Source organism: Carcharodon carcharias, chromosome 20 (genome assembly GCF_017639515.1).
Source record: "Carcharodon carcharias isolate sCarCar2 chromosome 20, sCarCar2.pri, whole genome shotgun sequence".
Taxonomy (NCBI): Eukaryota; Metazoa; Chordata; class Chondrichthyes; order Lamniformes; family Lamnidae; genus Carcharodon; species Carcharodon carcharias.
In genome coordinates, this window is record NC_054486.1 from 77,768,233 (window position 1) to 77,790,585 (window position 22,353).

The 22,353-nt window shown below is 40.4% G+C and overlaps 2 protein-coding genes across 12 annotated transcripts in view; one reads left to right on the forward strand and one right to left on the reverse strand.

Annotated features, from left to right (window-relative positions):
* The window catches only part of pole2 (polymerase (DNA directed), epsilon 2), a 139,093-nt gene that overhangs the window by 42,524 nt on the left and 74,216 nt on the right, over nucleotides 1–22,353 (forward strand). The gene's annotated exons all lie outside the window — the stretch shown is intronic.
* LOC121292279 (kelch domain-containing protein 1) overlaps nucleotides 1–22,353 on the reverse strand; it is a 63,382-nt gene that overhangs the window by 29,216 nt on the left and 11,813 nt on the right. For 8 of the 9 annotated variants that reach the window (XR_005946254.1, XM_041214117.1, XM_041214114.1 and 5 more), the window contains exons 2-7: nucleotides 10,458–10,528; nucleotides 4,650–4,767; nucleotides 2,954–3,072; nucleotides 2,156–2,234; nucleotides 946–1,029; nucleotides 4–84 (exon numbers count right to left, since the gene is read on the reverse strand). Coding sequence is in view for 8 of the 9 variants with exons in the window: in XM_041214117.1 (XP_041070051.1) it covers nucleotides 4–84; nucleotides 946–1,029; nucleotides 2,156–2,234; nucleotides 2,954–3,072; nucleotides 4,650–4,767; nucleotides 10,458–10,528 (552 nt within the window). In the remaining variant the exon portion in view is untranslated. Of the gene's footprint in view, nucleotides 1–3; nucleotides 85–945; nucleotides 1,030–2,155; nucleotides 2,235–2,953; nucleotides 3,073–4,649; nucleotides 4,768–10,457; nucleotides 10,529–20,554; nucleotides 20,658–22,353 lie in introns of all 9 variants that reach the window. The other variant, XM_041214115.1, reaches the window with a different exon arrangement.

A 22,353-nucleotide genomic window follows, 5' to 3' on the forward strand; every position in this document is an offset into this window, starting at 1 on the left:
CACCAGTATCCTTCCTCCAAATAAAAAGCCTTTATTTCCCAGTGTGGCACATGCGTGTGCTGCTCGAGGGCGAGGTGGCATTCCCTAGTAAGCAGTATATGTTCAATTACGTCACAGTTCAAGAGGGAGAAAAAAAACTAAATAAAAAAAGCATATTCTACTACAATCATGGCACGTGGCTAAAATTGTGTAGCTGCACATGTAGTGGATAACACAGTTTTAGAAAAAGCAGAAAAACCTAAGGAAAACAGTTGCACTACAAACATCATTTAAAGCTCTTGCAAGTGATTAATAAATAAAGTAGTGTTTCTTAAATTGGGGTTCATAAGAGATGCTCAGATGGTTTTGGGTGGTGGGTGGGTGGGTGGGTGGGTGGGTGGGTGGGGGGGGGGGGGGGGGGGGGCAGTCTGCAAAATAGATGAAAAGCACACGAATGTGTTGCAGTTGCAGATAAGCGTGAAGTGAGGCCGCCATGCGTACAGCACTGGCTGGCTGCCTCACCTCAGAGCACAAATAGAGGAGCACTGAGAGCGGCAGGGAGATCACCTGGTAAACAGGCAGTTGTCAAGGCTGGTGGTGAGCGCCAGTAAGTTCAGCTTTGTTCAGGAAAGGGGACTTGAAAAATATTTATAAACAAAGAAAGAGTGCCAAAATACACATTTATTCAGGTATTGAGTATTATAATTTAGATGGGGAAGGTCCATGATTACTGATCTATTTGAAAATGAGAACCATTGATATAAGAATGCCTTCATGCACACATTTTTACAAACATAAAAAGATTTATACATAGGTACCTTATGAGACCAACGTTACAACCATAAAACAGGGGAATACATATTTAGTCATAGTTCTTACAATTGTTTTAAAATTTGAGTTTACTCATCAATTATATAGCATTAAATTTGGAGTATAAATGTGGTCATTCTACAATTTTCAACATACTTTAGTTGCTGGCTGGTACCAGACATTCATACTGGGGTCAAAGACATGAATGTCATAATTCCATCCCCAGAACATCTCTTCTTCCTTGAAAGAAAAAAAATTAAAAGACTTTGTTTTAAAAAATCAATGTATGTCTAAACATATCTTGTATTAAAGAACATCAAACATTGTTACAAATTTCAGGTCTGCACTGGATAATCTTTTGGGTTCAGTATAAAAGACATTCCTGTAAATGGGCCATGCATGCTTTATGATCCGCTTATAGCAATATTGTCCAATAGAAAACATTAACTAGCCACAGGTATGGCTACAGCAACACTTTGTCGCCACAATATATTATGGCTTAGAGCAATGAAAAGCTTTTTTAAAGCAAAGTCAGCAGTCCCTACAGTTGAAGGTTCATAAGATAATAAAAAAGGAGTAGGTTACTCAGCCCCTCGGGCCTACTCCGACCTTCAATAAGATCATGGCTGATCTTACTGTGGCCTTAACTCCATTTTCCTGCCTGCCCCTCCACTCACTCCCTTGTAATTCAAAAATCTGTCTAGATCAGCCTTGAATACATTCAATGACTCAGCCTCCAATGTTCTCTGGGGAAGAGAATTCCCAAGACTGATGACCTTCTGAAAAGAAAAAAATCATCCTCATCTGTGTCCGAAATGGGAGACTCCTTATTTTGAAACTGTGCCCCCTAGTTCTAGATTTCCCCACAAGGGATGGTTGTTGTTTCTGAAGGTACTCATACAATGCTATTTAGTAGGGAGTTCCAAGACTTTAGCAATGAAGCAACAGAAATGTATGTCTAAATTGTGTGACTTAGAGGGGAAATTGGGAATAATGGTGTTCCCATGCACATGCTGCCCTTGGACATCGCTCTGATGAAGTTAAAGTACCGCTTGCAACTGCTGCACAATGACCTAGAGATTGCATTAGGATATGCTTTGTCGGACAAAGTTATGCCAGAATTCCAGACTCGGTGAAACAGAAAGACTGTAAAGATTTGCAACAAAATGTTCATAGTTGTTTAAGTAAATATCCATCTGAAGTACATTTATTTACCTGTATTGTGTGCAAAGCATTTTCTGCTGAACACACATGGTTAAAACAGTGTCACCAGAGTCGTGCATTTTCTATTGGATAACAAATGGTTCAGGAATGGAAGTGAAATACTAAATTGATAAAGCTATAATTTAAAAGGTCAAGATCTTACCCAGGATGCTTCATTCACGTCAAATGAATCATTTAATTCACTGATTTTCTTGCATCCATAGCCGCCAAAAAAAATCAACCTGTTAGAAATTAGTTATTTTTTGAAATGCAAGTAAAATTTACTAATTAAACTTTACAATAGCTAATTATTACATATTATGAAGTTCCACTCAAGGTTAAAAAGTGACTAAAAAATAATTTCTGAACATGATTAAGAATTCCCTGAAGAGTTTTCAATAAATTAGTGACAAAGCTCAGTGAAAATTTAAATTAATTCAACAAATGCCTTTCACATTCTAACTTTTATTGCTCTAGGAACAAAAGGTATAACATTTGTTCAGCAGATAAGTTTATTATGTTATGAATTTAGCTGTTTTACAGTGTCACCTGTGGTTCAGCAGTAGCACTTTTGCCCGAATCAGAAGTCTGCGAGTTCAAGTCTCACTCCAGACACATAAGTGAGCACACAATCGCAACTGACATTTTAGTGCAGTAGAGAAAATACTGCACAGTAGTTGGTGGTGCTTTTGGACGCTATATTAAACCGTGGTACCATCCGCTCTTTCAGGTGGATGTACAAAATACTGTGACACTACTGAAAGACGAACAGAGGCTTTCTCAATATCTCAACCAATATTTATTCCTCAAATGCATGCATGCATAGCATTCGGGATATTTGGGATTTTAATATTCTGTACGCATATTATAATAATTACTGTTTCTAGGAAGCAGCTTTAATTAGAAAGATTGGAACATCAATTGTGTCAATATATCTGCAATACAAAGATTAGTGACTTACCTGTCTTTGTATACCCAACATGAAAGTTTGTCTCTTGGTGTAGGAGGATTTCCTTGATAATTATTGAGTTTCTTCCAAGTAAATATGTCATCCTTTACTTGCAAATTAACACAATACAGCTGTTTCAAATGTTTAAAAAAATTAGTATTCTTGTATCCGTATTATTGATGATTTCATTCCAAGTAAAAAAAGGGATAATTTACTGCTCACATCCTCTTACAAAAGGATACTTTAATAAATCATTCATAAAAACTGAAATTAAGTCATTTTCTTTCTAGTATCACATCGAAAAATGTTTACACAGATGAACTTTCTAGTGGAGTAAATAGTGCACAGACTTAGTTATCAGAACATGTAACCACTTCAAAATAATTCTAAACTTGGTAGCCAGCTAATTGAGGGACACTAAGAATGCAGACAGAAAACCTAGAACAGGTCAACTACCTAGTTAGTTGGGAACTGGTAGATGACAGGCAGGAATGACTGACTTCATTGATTCCTTTTAGTTATGAAAAGATAAATAATAGTCTTAGATTATTGAATCTAGTTTTGTAAACTAAAAGGTTATACATAACTCTCCTAACCATTAGAGATGCAATAATTACATTCTATGGTGTACACTCTGACAGGTCTTTTCAAGTAGTTCATTTAACTAAATCATAAGAACAATTTTTATTATGAGTAACACAGGGCAGCTTTGATCACGCATGTATTTGATCCAATTTATTTCATTCCATATCTCAGTTACATACAACGAGAATCATAGACCAAGCCTGCCCCATTGGATGAAGAGGGCAAATCAGATCACAAGTTACCCAAAAGTAGGCTTTGTCCATAGTGTCTTATACAAGAAATTACATGGGGAAGAAAATCAATGAAAAGGAACAAAAAATAGGGGAAGTTAAAAGACAGTCCCTCTAAAGTAGCCAAAATTACAGAACTTAGTTCATAAATTGCATTTTACTAAATTCTCAATACAATAAGCACTGAATTTTAAAAATAATTTAAATCATTTTGCTGGAAAAATAAGCCACCTAATAAGATGCTGACTTTTATAGATTAGACACATTATAAGGTTGATCCAAGTTAGCCAATTTCAATCAAGAGAATAGTAAGGATGCTATGGATGGTTTCAGAAATGTTGGACTTGAGTGAAGAAAATAAATTCACAAAAGATCCTGCTTCTGAACGATATCCAGGGACATGTAGATCAAAGTCCACGAGGGCAGGCTATTCAACTCTCAGGTTCACAGCTGAAGAATCAATATTTAGTGAAGTACCACATGGCTGCTGAGGTTTAGAAATAGTAGCTGAGCATGGGTCAGTGCCTTTAGTGGACGAACAAAGGGGCAACAAATTGAGGCAAAGGCTGGAAAATGAAGGCTTTTGTAAATATCCTTTTTAGACAATTTATGACTCATAAAAACTGAAATAAAAATCAGCAGTGCTTGAGGGGGGCTGGGTGCTGTTGAGGGTTGCATCTTCAAACCTAAAAAGGGGGTGGAATGTTAAGCCTGAATTCTATCACTCTTCAGTATTTCATACTGGTGTTCATACATTCGGTGACATTATGCTTTGCTGTTTACCGAAGGTAAGACAGAACATATTTTGCAAAACTGGCTCTTCATCACTAAAGCAGGAAAAGCGGAAAACATGATAAACAGAACAATAAAATCATTTGAAACATGTGACCTACTTCATTACTATATCCTAGGTCATCATATCCTCCAAAAATATACATGACACCATTCAGACAAGCTGCACAGCTTCCCGACATAGGACGAGGGAGCTCTCCTTTCATCGGTTGCCTCTGCCTGTATTAAAGGAACATAGGCAGAGACATTTTAATATATCAAATAAAATAAACTATCCTTTTGACTACATAATAGCTCAAGTTTGCATCAATTAAAATCACTTGCCTAATTAGTATAGGGTGTGACTCAGCCAAAAAAAGTATCAAATTACTAAAGAAACAAATGTTTATACCCCTTCTTATTTCTTCATTGGCCTTCGTGACACCTACATCTGAAAGGGTAGATGGCCACAGTCCACTTCCAAGTGTCAGTATCGGCTTAGCAGTAGCACTCAAAAATTACTTCTTCAGGGCAACCCTTGCCATCTCTGCCCAAAGACCTGTGGCTCCATGGTTGCCCTGCTGAGTCACCAGAGGATACACAAATCAGGAAGTCTGATGTCATCCTTATTTTGAGTGACCAATGATGTACTCCATCCTTTGAATCGGAGGCCATAGATTCAAAATCCACTTCAGCAACTTGAGGGCATAATCTATGCTGACACTTCAGTACAGCTCTGAGGGAAAACTGCACTGTCAAGTGGAGCCGTTTTAGAGGAGTTGTTATACCATAGCCCTGCCTGTCCTCTCAGGTGAATGTAAAAGATCCCACGTCAATTTTTGGAGAAAATCAGGCTGTTCTGCTGCTGTTCCAGCCTTCATCTGTTCCATAGCCAAGTGAGTATTTGGTCATTTATCTCACTGCTGTTTGTAGCATCTTGCTGTGTGCAAATTGGCTTCCATGTTTCACTGCACTACAACAGTGATAATACTTCAATGGCTGTAAAGTACTTTGGGATATCCTACAGTCATGAAAAGGGCTAAATAAATGTAAATTCTTTCTTAATGCCAATGCATCTGCTTGTCAGTACGTGTCAGGGACCAGTCAATCAACACTACTCAAATCCCTACTCTCCCCTCCTGAGATGTATTGTAGCCTTTTTATTTTGTCCATGACAATAACTGACATGCTTATTACCATGTAGGCATAAAAATTAGTTTAAAAACTGCTTGTCACAGATGTCCAAACAGTAAAATGTTGAACTATTGCATTTAGGCCAATTCTCTCCACTACAAAAATAAATGTACCTTCACCAAAGGAATGCCTAACAAAGGTGTTTTGGCACAGGCTCACACATCTCAGTGCTGCAAAGACGACATAGCCCTGAAAGGCAAGACAACTGCAGCCACCAGGAAAAGTCCATTGAGGGCCTTTTGGATGCCGTGGAGGCCCACCATATCCTCTACCCCCGCTCTGGCCACAGGAGGGGAAGCAACATAACCAGTCCGGTTTGCTAGGCGATGGCAATAGCGATCAGTGCCATTGCTGCACAGAAGAGATTGGCTATCCACTGCAGATAGAGGGCGAATGATCTCATCCGTGCTGCCAGCGTAAGGCAACCATCTCATCACTCTAAACTCACACACTCAAGCCCATCACACATTCACTGGCATCTCTCTCTCTCTGCCAGCTCATGGGACATCACCACTCACTCTCTCTCACACACCCTGATATCCTCTGGAAACTGCCTCCTCAGTCCTCACCATCTTGAGGCCACCTGCACAGATCAACTTCTGCCCCCACACACACCCTGGGATACCCCCTTTCCTATTACAGCCCTCACCCTGCACCCTCTTCCCTTTCCTGAGGCCGTTTCTCCCCTATCCCCAAGCAAGCTCCAGCCCTGCAACCATTGAAAAGCCACCCCCACCTTGTGGCTGGTCTGGTAGGTAGGAGACCTGTCTATGAACCCCGCTAAAAGTGATTTGGTGCTTTCTGCAAAGCCTGGTGATTTGATGACCAAATGTTGACCGAAGCAAAGTAGGCAAACAAACCTCGACGTCCCAAGCAAAGTGCAGCTCGTCAGAGGCATGTCACTTCTGTACACTTATGAAACATGTCAGCATGAGGGCAGATGATCCAGCATTGTGGGGGGAATGATTCTAGCAGGCCGGCCTTATAATGTTATGCAGATATATTACAATGAGGTTCCAGATGTTTGAACAGTGGGAAACGTGACCCGCCATTGACAGGCAGAACGGACAATTGCAAACTGGTTTCACAACGTTGTGAAACCGATTTTTGGCCTTCTCGCCACAAGGCCATAGGGTGCAGGAGCAGAAGTTGGCCATTCAGCCCATAGGTCTGCTCCACCATTCAATGAGATCATGGCTGATCAGATAATCCTCAACTCCACTTTTCTGCCTTTTCCCCATAACCCTCGATTCCCTGACTGATTAAAAATCTGTCTATCTCAGCCTTGAATATACTTAACAACCCAGCCTCTACAGCACTCTGCGGTAAAGAATTCCACAGATTAACTAACCTCAGAGAAGAAATTCCTCCTCATCTCTGTCTTAAAATGGGCAACCCCTTACTCCAAGATTATTTCCGCTGGTCCTAGCCTCTCCCACAAGGGGAAAATAACCTCTCAGCATCTACCTTGTCAAACCCCGTAAGATTTCAAAAAGGTTGCCTCATTCTTCTAAACTCCACTGAGTACAGGCCCAACCTCCTCAACCTCTTCTCGTAAGAAAATCCCTCCATACCCAGGATCAACCTAGTGAACCTTCTCTGGACTGCCTCCAATGCCAGTATATCTTTCCTTAGATAAGGGGACAAAAAGCATTTGCAGTATTCCAGATGTGGCCTAACCTGTGTCATGTATAGTTTTAGTAAGACTTCCCTATTTTTATACTCTATTCCCTTTGAAATAAAGGTCAACACTCAATTTGCTTTCCCGATTACCTGCTGAACTTGTACACTAGCTTTTTGTGATTCATGCATGGGAACCCCCAAATTCCTGTGTGCTGCAGCTTTCTGCATTCTCTCTCAATTTAAATAATATTCAGCTCCTCTATTCTTCCTACCAAAGTGCATAACCTCACATTTTCCCATATTATATTCTAATTCCCAAGTTTTTGCCCACTAACTTGTCTATATCCCTCTGTAGACTCTTTGTGTCAATCCTCACCACTTGCCTTCCCACCTATTTTTGTGTCATCCACAAACCTGACAATAGTACATTCACTTCCCTCATCTAAGTCATTAATATATGTTGTAATAATTGTGGCCCCAGCACTGATCCCTGTAGTACTCCACTAGTTACAGGCTGCCATCCTGAAAATTCCCCCTTATCCCAACTCTGTCTTCTATTAGTTAGCCAATCCTCTATCCAGGCTAATATACTACTCCCAACACCATGGGCTCTTATCTTATTAAGTTGCCTTATGTGCGGTACCTTATCGAATGCCTTTTGGAAATCCAAATATATTACATCTACTGGTTCCCCTTTACCTATTCTTCTTGTCACCTCCTCAAAGAATTCTAATAAATTTGTCAGGCATGATTTCCTCTTCATGAAGCCATGCTGACTCTGCTTGATTATATTATGTATTTCTAAATGTTCTGCTATTACATCCTTTATATTAGACTCTAACATTTTCCCAATGACAGATGTTAAGGTAACTGGGCTATACCTGTTTTTTTGTCTCCCCTTTTTGAATAAGGGTGTTATGTCGGCAGTTTTCCAATCCTCTGGGACTTGTCCAGAATCTAGGGATTCTTGGAAGATTACTACTAGTGCACCCACTATCTCTGTAGCTACTTCCTCTAATAGCCTAGGATAATATCCAAGCCATATTGTCCACTCACAGCTGATGCAAGCAGGCACGGAAAATTCTGCCTTGAGTTTTACACTGGTTTTAGCTTCACATCAGTGCTAAGTGTGTTATGCCATTCTGGTGTGAGGCTGTCAATGAGTTCAGCCAGGTGAAGAGACCAACTGAAGGAGGTAGGCTTGAAAATATTATGAACTGTGAGGAGGATACTTATGGACGTCAAGGGGACATAGACAGGCTGGTGGAATGGTGGACATGTGGCAGCTGAAACTTAATGCAGAGAAGTGTGAAGTGATACATTTTGGTTGGTTGAACGAGTAGAAGCAATATAGGGTGCAATTCTAAAGGGGACACAGGAATTGAGAGACCTGGGGATATATGTGCACAAATCATTGAAGGTTGTAGAGCAAAACTGAGAAAGTGTGAATAAGACAAAGCTATTCTAGCCTTTAGAAAACACTAGCTCATCCTCAATTGAAGTATTTTGTCCAATCCTGAGCATCACACTTTAGGAAGGACATGAGGGCTTCAGAGAGAGTGCAGAAAAGATTTGCAAGAATGGTCCCAGGGTTGAAGGTCTTAAGTTGCAAGGCTAGATTGGAAAAGCTACGGTTGTTCTTCTTAGAGAAGGTTGAGGGGAGATTTAATAAATAGATTTAAAATCATGAGGAAGGATATTCCCGATGGTGGGGGGAGTCCAGAACCAGGGGTCACAGTCTGAGGATATGGGGTAGACCATTTAGGACTGAGATGAGGAGAAATTTCTTCACCCAGAGAGTGGTAAGCCTGTGGAATTCGCTACCACAGAAAGTAGTTGAGGCCAAAACATTGTATATAGCTCTTGAGGCAAAAGGGATCAAAGGATATGGGGAGAAAGCAGGAGCAGGCTATTGAGTTGGATGATCAGCCATGATCATAATGAATGGCAGAGCAGGTTTGAAGGGCTGAATACCATACTCCTGCTTCTATTTTCTATACGTCTATAAGTCTAGGCAGAGCAGGTGAAAAGAAATTGCCTTTTGGTGGAAGGGTTGAGAATCAGAGGACACTGATTTCAAGTGATTGGCAAAAGAACCTAAGAATGGGTGAGTTTAGGACCTGAAATGCACTGCCTAAGGTGGTGGTGGAGGCAGATTCAATTGAGGCTTTCAATTGGATAAGCACTTGAGGGGAAAAATTGCATGCCTAAGGGGAAAAGGCAGGATGGTGGGGTGGGACCAGCTAAATTGCTCTTACCGAGAACCAGCATGGACTTGACGGACAGAATGGCCTCTTTGTGCTGCAACCATTTTATGATTCTAGACCATTGTAACAGCACAGCACCCTCTACAAAGCATCTGGAACCTGAGAGAACAGGGCAAGCAACTGTGCGTCTCCTTAACCAGATTGGAGAATTGTTGATGAGCCATGCAGAAGTGAACCAGGAAGTGCAATAATTAATTAAATGTCAAATCAAGTGAGAGAGAAAGAGAAAAAAACAAGCAAAGTATTAAAATTGTCTTTGAAATCTCAAATAATAATTAAAAACTGAAGGAATGAGGCTTCACAAATGTATAAGTTAATGTTCAATACTAAAGGGGCTGTTTAGCAGTAATATTCATCATGCCCTTAAAAAATGATACTTCGGCTCAAATTTACAAAACCCAATTTTCTGTATCAATGATGCAAGCAAGGAACTACATGGCATTCAATATATTTTATTTTAATGAGGAGCCAGGTGGGAGATGCATTTTCTGCACAGCTTATGGAAAAGTGGCACACCTTGGACTGTAACTTCTAGCTTTTCAGGATTAACTGGGATTTTGTGCCCACCTGAAATTGCAGTCCAATTTGTGCATCAATATCACTTAGTAGCAGTAGCCAATTTATTTTCCTTTTTTAAAAAACCCCAAATTCTGGCCCATTATATCCAAGTCCTGTACTTAACAAAAAGATCTTTCAGTCAAGTGGCATTGTGTTACAATAAATCTGCTGTATTAAGCAACAGGCAAACAGATGTTGAATTCAGATCACAGCGGTAACATGAAAAAGTGCACTCCACACATTGTGAAAATAAAAATCTATACTTTGTCACCAGAGAAAATTACTTACCATACACCACTTTCTATTTCATAAACCCAGATTTCATCATTTGGTAAATAAACTTCATTATTTTCATACGTCTGCAATAGAAAAAAGTAACCATGTCTTACAACTTCCTGCAATTTTAGTCATATTTTGCAACATCACTAATCATCCAAAATTTGGAAAAGGATGTAACAATATTTGCTTTTTAAAAAAATGTGAAAATCACTTGGTAGGAACAATAAGTATTTAACGTAAATGATTCCTATCAGAGCAAAGTGAAAAACTGCAAACATTTGTCCCCATAAAATATATCCTGATCAAAGTTGGATCTGAAGCAATCTTATGGAACTGGTCACGTCAATCCTTCACAGAAAAAGGCCCAATCCGAGTGATTAATTATCCACGAAGTTCTCTGCTCTGCTGAGTGTTATTCCACTGATACCAGCAAGCTACTGCTTAAGAAATCCCTATACATTAGTAGCCAGATAGCTCGTTTTTAATGCTAATGAATGTGCTTGCACTAGGAAAATTGATACTCAGAAAGTGAGGAGATGTATGGAAACTTTTTTTGCAGTTTTGCGATATGCATAGCTACTGAAATCAACCCAGCCCCCATCTACAAGCAGCTTCCCAACTGGAGCATACGAGAAATTTTCAGTTCCTTCAAGGGCACAGGCAAACAAGAAATTAAATAATTTTTTCCATGTTATTTAGTGAGGGTTGTGGAGGGGAACTATATTTAATATGCTATTTTCATTGCCTCTTTTGTACTCTACAAAATATTGGGACAGCTGCTTTAGAATATTTCTAATAATCCTTTTGAAAAACTCTATACAATTATTTTTAAAAAGTCAAATTGATGTGACATTTTTATTTTCAGATAATCTAGAATATTCCATGAAAGATTAATAAATCAGAGATTTAACTGTAAATATTGCACTGTGCTTGGTGCATTGTTAACTGAATGCTCAACAGTTGCAAATTCTTCAGTTAACAATATGCAAGGACCATAGAAATCCTCAGCATGATAGTGAAAATAATCCAGCATGAGCTTGGTTAACAGTTAAAAACAAAAGAAATTCAGCAACTAAAGCTTAATAATATAAATTCACCTTCCTGACAATACACAGGAAAGATTGGTTACACCAATTTAGAATCATTACACTCATAACTATCCAAATGAATTTTGGGGTAGATGGTAACTTCTCAGGTTCAGCTTCAACACTGTCAGGGTTCACAACATTCTTTGGAGGCTGTTTTGGAGAATTCCCAGAGTTTTTTTTTAAAAATGGGATCTGGCTAGACCCTTTGTCAGAGGGCATTTAAGAGTCAACCACATTTCTGTGGAGTTTGGAGTCACCAGGTAAGGACAGCAGATTTCCTTCCCTAAAGGACATTAGTGAACCAGATTGGTTTTTATGACTATCGGCATCATCATGGATTTTTAATTCCAGATTTTTATTGAATTCAAATTTCACCATATGGTGAAATTCGAACCCGGGTCCCCAAAGCATTACCTGGGGTCCCTGGAATACTAGTCAGTGACAATACTACTATGCCACCACCTCCCTCCTTTAGCAGCACAAAACAAAATATTGCAGAGTGGTTCATCCATTATATATTGAAACTCCAGAACATGAGTTTTCTGAGGAGCACTAACCTTGGTTTAAGAATATCAATAAATTTTTACGTTAGAAACAAAACTAACAAAGACAGAACATTAATGCAGACAGAGTTGGTTTAAATTGTGTTCTCAAAAAGCCTGTCTTTTCACCTCGATGATGCTGATAACATTAGACAGATGAATTTCAGGATTGAGGATATTATACTGTGAAGACAGGCACATATAAATAGAGTAAACAAGCTAACTTTTTAATATTGAGGTAAAAAGAGATAGGGTTTTCATCAGAGTAGGGGGTAATGTAAGAAGAGATGATTAGCAATATATTTCCTTTTACATACACATATTGTAGCATAGAAAATGGATCAAAAATCATTTACAACAAAGCTATGGCTTGAGAAAAGCAATGAAAGGAAGCAAAAGTATGATGTGAAAAAAACATGAAACCATTATTTTGCTGATCTATTTGTACAACTGGGTGATCATAAAACGTCAGATAGTGTTGCATCCTGGAGGAGACCATAAGGCAAATGGTACAAAAAATGCAATGACTCTACTTAATAAGGGAAGTCCTTTGGCAATCTTCAAGATCCAGTGGTGTGAACAGACTTGGAAAAACAGTTTTCACAGTTCTTCATTAAATCTGCGAAATCAAGTGTTAGAAACAGGACTGGTGTGTGTTGTTTCAATGGGCATTTAAGATAATGTTTGCTCCATAATTGAAGTGAATTATCAGGCATATTACTGTCACTAATTTTTCAAATCTGTTAAATGGCTAATGGAATTAGCCTAACACTTCGTATCAATGGTCAGCTCCTGAACCTGCTTTACTAACTGGACTTGGCAGCATACAACCAAGTGTGGCATCAAGTCATTAGAATCATACTGATTGGAGTCATATCTAGCACAAAGGAAGATGGCTGTGATTGTTGTAGGCCAATCAGCTCCACCCCAGGACATCATGCAGGAATTCCTCAGGTTGTGTCCATCTTCAGTTGCTTCATCAATAAGCTTCCCTCCATCACAAGGTCAGAAGTGGGGATATTTGCGGAGTGTTCAGTACCCTTAGTAACTCCATAGAACCATAGAAAAGTTACGGCACAGGAAGAAGCCAATCAGCCCATCATGTCTGCGCTGCCCAAAAAAATAAACTAGCCGTTCATTTTTAAACCCACTTTCCAGCATGTGGTCCGTAGCCTTGCAGGTTCCAGCACTTTAGGTGCAGATCAAGGTACCTTTTAAATGAAAGAGAGTGTTTCAACCTCAACCACCACCAAAGTCAGATTGATCAGTGTATAATTTTCCGGTCTATCCCTTGCACCCTTTTTAAATATTGGTACAATGTTTGCAAACCTCCAATCCTCTGGTGCCTCACCTGTATCTAGTGAGGATTGGAAAATGATCCTCAGAGCACCTCCCATTTCCTCCAAGGCTTCCTTTAACAAACTGGGATACAATCCATCCGGCTCTGGTGATTTATCCACCTTCAAGGATGCCAGTCCGCAGATAATGAAGCAGTCCATGCCCACATACAGCAAGACCTGGATAACATGCAGGCTTGGGCTGTTAAGTGGCAAGCAACATTTGTGCCAAACACGGGCTGGACAATAATGTTCTCCAAAAAGAGGGAATCTAAACATTGTCCTTTGATATTCAATGGCATTACTATCGCCGAATATCCCACAACTATCCTGAGGTTATCACTGATCAGAAACAAACTGGGCAAGCCACAAAAATTATGTTACAAGGGCAGGTCAGTGGCTGAGAATTCTCTGGCCAGTAACTCACACTCCTTATTCCCCAAAGCCTGTCCACCATCAACAATGCACAAGTCAGGAGTGTGATGGAATACTCCCCATTTTCCTGGATGAGTGTAGCTCCAACGACAGAAAAAGTTCAGCACATTTCAGGATTAAAGTAGCCAGCTTGATCAGCACCCCGTTCATCACCTCAAATGTATACTACCTTCACCACTAGCATACAGTATTACCATCTATAAGATGCACTACAACAATTCACCAAAGCTACTTTAATAGCACCTTCCAAAACCAACCCATTTACCACCTAGAAGGTCAGCTGTGTGGCAACACCACCACCTGCAAGTTCTAAACCACGTCACACAACATCCTGACTTAGAACTATCTCGCTGCTCTTCCACTGTTGCTAGGTTTAAATCCTGAAACTTCCTCCAGAACAGCATTTGGGTGTACCTACACCACTGGGATTTCAGCAGTTTGAGAAGGCAGATCACCAGAACCTTCTCAAGGGCAATTAGGAATGGGCAATAAATGGTGGCCTTGCCAGCAAAGCTCACAATCTATGAAAAAGTATATCTTAAAAATACTAGTGCAATATCTGTGGTATAAGCTTATTCAGGACGCTTCTCACTTTTTGAAATTGTTCCAGTGTTTTTGTATTTCAGAATCATCAGTAACATCTTCTTGTTCACTTCGTGACTGTCTTCCAACATCTGCTTAGAGAATGCTGTGATGTCTGGGCTCTTAGCATTCATGGAAGGCTTAAAAGTATCAATGGTTTGATTTCGTTAATCTGGTCAACAACATTTTAACTGCTGGCATACCATACAATTTCTGGATACTAGCTGGTATGAACTAGAAATCAAGTAAATATTCCCAATCATATAGCACCTTGTCTTCTGGATTGAGCAGTTTCCACTCTTCTTCTCTGAAGTCACACAGACAACTGTTACCAGGGCTTTCTCTGATGATGCTCACTGAGAGCAGAAACAGTCCCCAAATCATTGTTCTGGTTTTAACACACATCTTTGGGCTTGTCCAGTCATTGGCTAACGTTTTCAATTATGCACTTACATTTCATGCGATCAAGTTCCTCCAATATCCTTTCAAGCAAAGGATACCACACTGGGCTTAAAATGTTTGGCTTCACATTAAGCTGTAATTGAATACCCTTTGCTCATTCTCATCTTCATCTGCCTTAGCTTCTGGTGAGGTTTCTTTATCAGGTTCCTCATCAGGTTTGGCATAATAGACACCAGATTTCTGTCTTTCCTTATCAATTTCTCAAAGTACTATATGACCTGGAGTCTTCTAATCTTCTCCCTGCCTCCAATCTAGCAGCACCTCCTCGTTTTCAGCAACATAGCTAAATATCCTGCTACCATGCAATTGTGACATTTAACCTTATTATAAAATCATTGGGTTGGACAAATTATTTACTTTACCCGATCTGCAACATGGTTGAACAACTCTATTCACTCCAGAGCCTGAGCAAAATACTGCAGATGCTGGAAAACTGCAAGAAAAATAGAAAATGCTAGAAGCACTCAGCAAGTCTGTGGAGAAAAACAGAATTAACAATTGACGTCAATGACCTAATGAAAGGTCGTCGACTTGAAGTGTTAACTCAGTTTTACTCAAGTAGTTCGATTTTGTGGCATGGAATTCACTAAAATGGCTAGCAGCAATCTCCATTCCAGTGATATTTTGAAAAGTTGAGCAGATGTTAATCTGTCTTCTGCCAACTGTTTCTGTTGTACCATTGTTTATTTCAAACCATAGACAAAACAGTGTCTTCTTGCATCGAGTCCAGCAAAGCATGGCTATTGGTCAGCTTTCACAGTTCCACCATAAACTGAGAAACATTTTAATCATCCTTTTGCCTACTCTGGTTCAACTTGAACTGTTTCACAATAATGAGTGGCTTCAGGCTTAGATGTCTTTCTTTAAGCTGGGCAAGGGCAGTCATATTCTTAATGAATGTATGCCAACATTAATAAATCAAAATTCACAGAGACAAGGCAGACAGTTAGCTAAGTAACCAAAATGTCTAATATTCAGTCTTTTCAATAAAGCGCTATCTTTATTTAGATATATACAGTAGTTACAAGAATAAACACTCACGTGGTAATAACTGGGTACTTTTATTTTCAGATCAAGAGTATAATTGCTATATGTTCGCTCTCAATCAGGAGACCAACTAGTACTTCATTGGCTGTAAAACTGTAAAGTATGTTGAGGCTGTGAAAGGCACTATGTAAATTAAAGTTCCTTTAGTGTTCAGCAATATCTAAGTACCATACATATCAGCAGTCGCTAAATTTACATGAAACAACCGCTTTCATATTTACATTAATTAGTTTACGATGTCCCTATAACAACTGCCCTTTCATGACATCACAAAGAGACTCAACTGCTTTAATTATTTCAACAGCCTGAAAGGTAACATCTTTAAACACACTGAAATCTATTTTTCTGGCTTAACGCCCTGAAACAAAGTTATTCCATTTACCCTTCAAGGTATTTGTGATTTACTGGTGATTCAAGTTATAAAATCTTGGATGAATTCGGTTTACAATTCCTCAATGTGCATTTACTAATTAAAAAGTATTACTTAACTTTTAACTGAAATGAAAGAAAAATAGTTTATAAGTAGCTTTCAGTCTTTTCATTAATCATTCATCGACAGATCAACCACTTGACGGGACAGTTGTATCTAGCAGAGGGCTACAGATGGTTCACGACCTGATTTCCATCCTTTAATAATTTGCCCAGCAGGATGGCTGAGAACAGAAACTTAATTTGAGTAGGGCTGTGACACTATCCATCACTCAATCTCGGTGGTGTTCTATCGGGCCACACATGCCGGTGGTTTCATTTCACCAATGAGCAAGGTGGTCAAAAAAATCCATGCATCGTTCAGGCACGTGGCAACTTGACCACTTTATCTGGAACAGTTTAACCCGACAATACCAATTCTAGGTTACAACCGTCTGACAGCCTACAAATAGGTTCTTCTAACGCATAAATGTTCCAATTAAATATTAGGCTGTATGTAACTATAAGCACTGCAGTCTCAAATGACAGTTGTAAACTGGTGGGTTAAAACACACAATGTGCAGTCCCACACTTTCCAGAAGCTAAAGTACTACTTTATTGGGTCAGTAAAGTAGCGCCTACCACGTAACCGCCCCATACGTAAAGAAATCCGTCGTTAAAAACCGCGTGGTGGTGGTTTTCTTGTATTCTCCGTGACCAGTATTGGAAATCAGCCATTTTACCCCGAGGCAACCTCCTTGTGTCGTCGTTTCTCTTTTCCCCACTCTCGACGCCGGCTTCTCAGGAACCTTCTCCACCCAATCACACCCACCTGGCGCTCAATGCAGCGCGCAGCCAATCAGCACACAGAACCCATGCCCTTTCAGCGCCTTAGCCAATCAGGTGGCGGGAGCACTGTCCCTCGAGGCGTCACTGCGGGCGGCAAAGCCTTCATGAGCAGCCATGCAACCGTTGGAGTTTGAAATTGTTCGACTGTCGCTTGGTGCACGGTCCTCACTTTCCGCAGTCAATACACCAACCTCTCTCCCCCCGCCCCCCTCGATTAATAACTTAACAGAGTCGAAAAGTCTGGTCTAAGATGGGCAATAAAATGAACAACTGCCTTGGATGGGGGAAGGAGGCAGACCTCCACCATCACCTATTCAAGTCCCTCTATTGGAATATGCACGGTTGTTTTGGATAGCAACAGTATGGGTGCTCGGATAGGATGGCCCTTCACGCTCGCAATTTTTCGTACGTGAGCCTAGACTGCCGCTAAGTTGAGGTACCAGAGGGCCACAAGTACCCAAACTACTGAACCTCAACATAAATGATCCCTCGTTAGAAGAAAAAGTTAGTCCTTTTCAATCTTTCATAACATTCCTGTCAAGAAGCAATCTTGTGGCACATTATCTAGTTCCAATTTTATTGTCCTTCCATTTGATAGTAGTTGCTTACATTGAAGAAAAAATTTCCACTTGTCAGTAGGTATAAACTTAAAATGGAAAAGTCTACCAGTGACAAATGTTTTTGCCCAGGTTGTTATTGGTTTAAATTAGTTATTGGTATAAACAGTGTGCAGGGCATGAGAAGAACATAGAAACACATAGAGATTATTGAAATATATCCAAAGAAAAACATGTTGCTCAGATTTTGCTGTAGTAGTGACAGAAAAACTGTCAGCTTTCACCATCATTATCCCTCTGAAACTGACAGCAACCTCTGGAGTTTGTAAATGTACAATTAAATGTGCCAACCAAGAAGGTGGTGTCAGTGATTCTATGCTTCACCATAGGGTGTACCATCAAAATACAATCACTGAAGTGAAATCAATAAACTGGCAAGAACTTGACCTTTTGTGCTTTTAGTTTTGTTGGAAAAACACCTTCAGAAAGTTACGTCTTGATGAACAAGGTGTAACTTTGGTTTGTAAATGATATGTTAACTTAATAATTACTGAACAGCCTCACCTGCCCTGAAAAACTAATATCATGTTTGTGGAATGTCAAATTGCTCCATTAAGATAAACTCCATATATATATATATATATATATATATAGATAAAAACAAAAAAAACTGCAGATGCTGGAAATCCAAAACAAAAACAGAATTACCTGGAAAAACTCAGCAGGTCTGGCAGCATCGGCGGAGAAGAAAAGAGTTGACGTTTCGAGTCCTCATGACCCTTCGACAGAACTGTCGAAGGGTCATGAGGACTCGAAACGTCGGCGGAGAAGAAAAGAGTTGACGTTTCGAGTCCTCATGACCCTTCGACAGAACTGTCGAAGGGTCATGAGGACTCGAAACGTCAACTCTTTTCTTCTCCGCCGATGCTGCCAGACCTGCTGAGTTTTTCCAGGTAATTCTGTTTTTGTTTTCCATATATAAGTTTATTATATATATATTATATAAAAATAAAAAATTATATAAAATTTTATAGTTTGATATTTTAGTTTCTACCTTAATCCTACACGTATTTCCTAATCAGTGCATTTAGCTTCCTGTTTGCTGTGAGATAATTCAGCAATTACCTACTCACCCTGCTTGATAATATCACTATTGCCGGATGCTGGGAAATCCCTTTAACTTGGCAGTGGACTCAAACTAATGTCATGAAAGGGGAAATGCATGCCACAGCGACTGCTAGATCTTTGTGGCAACTTTCTTCACTGTCAGTGGCAACCATGAAATTTGAGTTGTTAGCTCTGAAACCAGACAGCTCAATTGTGCAAAACAAAAATAAAAATACCTGGAAAAACTCAGCAGGTCTGGCAGCATCTGCAGAGAGGAACATAGTTAATGTTTCAAGTCCATATGACTCTTCAACAGAACTAAGTAAAAATAGAAAAGAGGTGAAATATAAGCTGGTTGGGCGGGGGGGGGGGGGGGGGGGGGGGGGGGGGGGGGGGGGGGGGGGGGGGGGGGGGGACAAGTGGAGTGGATAGAGGACCAGTGATAGGTGGAGATAGCCAAAAGATGTCATAGACAAAAGGACAAAGAGATATTGAAGGTGGTGATATTATCTAAGGAATGTGCTAATTAAGGGTAGAAAGCAGGACAAACAAGGTACAGATAGCCCTAGTGGGGGTGGGTTGGGGTGAAGGGAAGGGTAGAGATAAAACAATGGATGGAAATACATTTTAAAATAATGGAAATAGGTGAGAAAAGAAAAATCCATATAAATTATTGGAAAAAAAAGGGGGATCGGTAAGGGGTTGGGGATGGAGGAGAGAGTTCATGATCTAAAATTGTTGAACTCAATATTCAGTCCGGAAGGCTGTAAAGTGCCTAGTTGGAAGATGAGGTGCTGTTCCTCCAGTTTGCGTTGATCTTCACTGGAACAATGCAGCAGGCCAAGGACGGACATGTGGGCACGAGAGCAGGGTGGAGTGTTGAAATGGCAAACAACAGGGAGGTCTGGATCATGCTTGCGGACAGACCAAAGGTGTTCTGCAAAGTGGTCACCCAGTCTGTGTTTGGTCTCTCCAATGTAAAGGAAACCGCATTGGGAACAATGAATGCAATAGACTAAATTGAGCGAAGTGCAAGTGAAGCAAAAGGAGTGTTTGGGCCCTTGGACGGTGAGGAGAGGGGAAGTAAAGGGGCAGGTGTTGCACCTTCTGCGGTTGCATGGGAAGGTGCCGTGGGAGGGGTTTGAGGTGTAGGGGGTGATGGAGGAGTGGACCAGGGTGTCCCGGAGGGAACTGGATTTCCAGCATCCGCAGTTTTTTGCTTTTAGCTCAATTGTGCAGGTTTCTTGTGCATTACATGTATAAACTATCAAAGACTAGTTCCTGGTAAACAACAGGAAGTTTAAGATGTTACCCATTTAAATGGTCAGAGCTATGGTATTCAATAGCAAGCATCTTATACCATTGTCTAAAAGAAACCATCTAATATCGATAGAAAATTACAGCCTTTTGTGGACCAACTGTATCTCACAACTTCAAAGCGATTCAGAATTATATTTTTGTAGTAAAATTTATCTGAAGTCAGCTTTCAAGTTCGGGAATCAAGTGCCGACAAAAATTTTACAGCCATAAATCCATTGTGTACAATGGACCCATCATGCAAGGAGCAAACATTGTTTTCAGAAGGTATGCATGCTGAGAGAGATTGCCCAGGGAGTGATATATATTAATTTAAGTACAGAGCTACATAGTTAATTTAACACCTTGTTTTTATCCTGTATACAGCTAATTTACCTTCTTCATTTAAATAAAATCTGTTGATTCTTGATCCTTGGAGTACAATTACTCTAGGCAGCGTGTGATGAATTTCAGCAAGCTGGTGTAAAATGTTCTCTCTCTGTGTTCATGTGTGAAAGGAAAAGTGTTACAATTATGTAGCTTATAAGATTGTTTTGTACTGCTTCTTTAAATTTAGGTTAAAATGAAGGTGGTCATGTGACCATTCCAAATAAGTCAAGGGAGCTGCTGAGCAAGGTGGGAAGATCTCTGAAGGTAGAGGGTCAAGTTAGTTGGGTGGTGAAAAAGGCATATGGGACACTTGCCTTTATCAATCGAGGCATAGATTACAAAAGTAGGGAGGTCATGTTGGAGTTGTATAGGACCTTCGTGAGGCCATAGCTGGTGTACTGTGTGTAGTTCTGGTCGCTACATTATAGGAAGGATGTGATTGCACTGGAGGGGGTGCAGAGGAGATTCACTAGGATGTTGCCTGGGATGAAACATTTAAATTATGAGAGGTTGGATAGAATTGGGTTGTTTGCGTTGGAGCAGAGAAGACCGAGGGGGCGACCTGATCGGAGTGTACAAGATTATGAGGGGCATGGACAGGGTGGATAGGGAGCAGCTGTTCCTCTTAGTTGAAGGGTCAGTCACAAGGGGGCATAAGTTCAAGGTGAGGGGCAGGAGGTTTAGGGGGAATGTGAGGAAAAACTTTGTTACCCAGAGGGTGGTGATGGTCTGGAATGCACTGCCTGGGAGGGTGGTGGAGGCGGGTTGCCTCACATCCTTTAAAAAGTACCTGGATGATCTCTTGGCACGTCATAACATTCAAGGCTATGGGCCAAGTGCTGGTAAATGGGATTAGGTAGGTAGGTCAGGTGTTTCTCCCGTGTCGGTGCAGACTCAATGGGCTGAAGGGCCTCTTCTGCACTGTGATTCTGTTCTCACACCTGGGAACATAAGGCAAGGGCAGGAATGCTAACAATAAATAGACTTGCCAGCTCCAAGCTTTTGGGCAGGGGGAAAAAGAGGGGGAGAAAAAAAGACAGCAGTTGATGTGGTAAGCAGACAGAAGAGGTTGCAGTTTCTTTGTAAGCTACTGAAGCCGGATTTGGCGGGGTGAAGCAGACAATCAGGAGCCATCTAAGGAATCCAGGAAATTGGTCGGGGGGAGCAGGGGGTGGGGGAAATGGAAGGGCTTGGAAGAATAACCATCGGAGCAGGCTTTACGGCTGGCAGTGGATTTGGTAAACTCTCCAAAAACTGAGAAAAACACTTGGAGACGATCACTTGAAGTTTCTACTCAGTGAAGTGGGAAAAGTAAAGCAATTGAAAGCTGGAAGCAACTTTGGACTGTTTGCTATAAGGAGTGTAATTCTTTGGGAGTGCGATATGTGCTAAGTATAAAAGGGGAATGTTCCTGTCTGTAGTTTAAGGTATAAGTTGGCTTCAAATAATAATGTGTAGTTAATAGTGTTTTAGTTACTTATTACAGTAAAAATCTTAAATGTGAAATCTTGTTGTGTCATTCCTTTCAGCTACTAACTGGAAGTTCAAATTTCTTTTTAATTGTCATCAGTCTCTATGGGGATGGCAACAACAGTGCGATCTAGGATAGGAGAAGCAGAGTTTTAGATCAATTCTGTTTATGAAGGTAGAAAGTGGGAGGCCAGCCAGGAGAGCATTGAAATAGTCAAGTCTTGAGGTAACAAAGGCATGGGGATTGGGGGTGGGATGGATGGTCGACATCAGGGAGGGGGTGAGGGGCTCGAAACTCGGGGGTTAGGTGGGGGGGCATGTCAGAACTCAGAGGG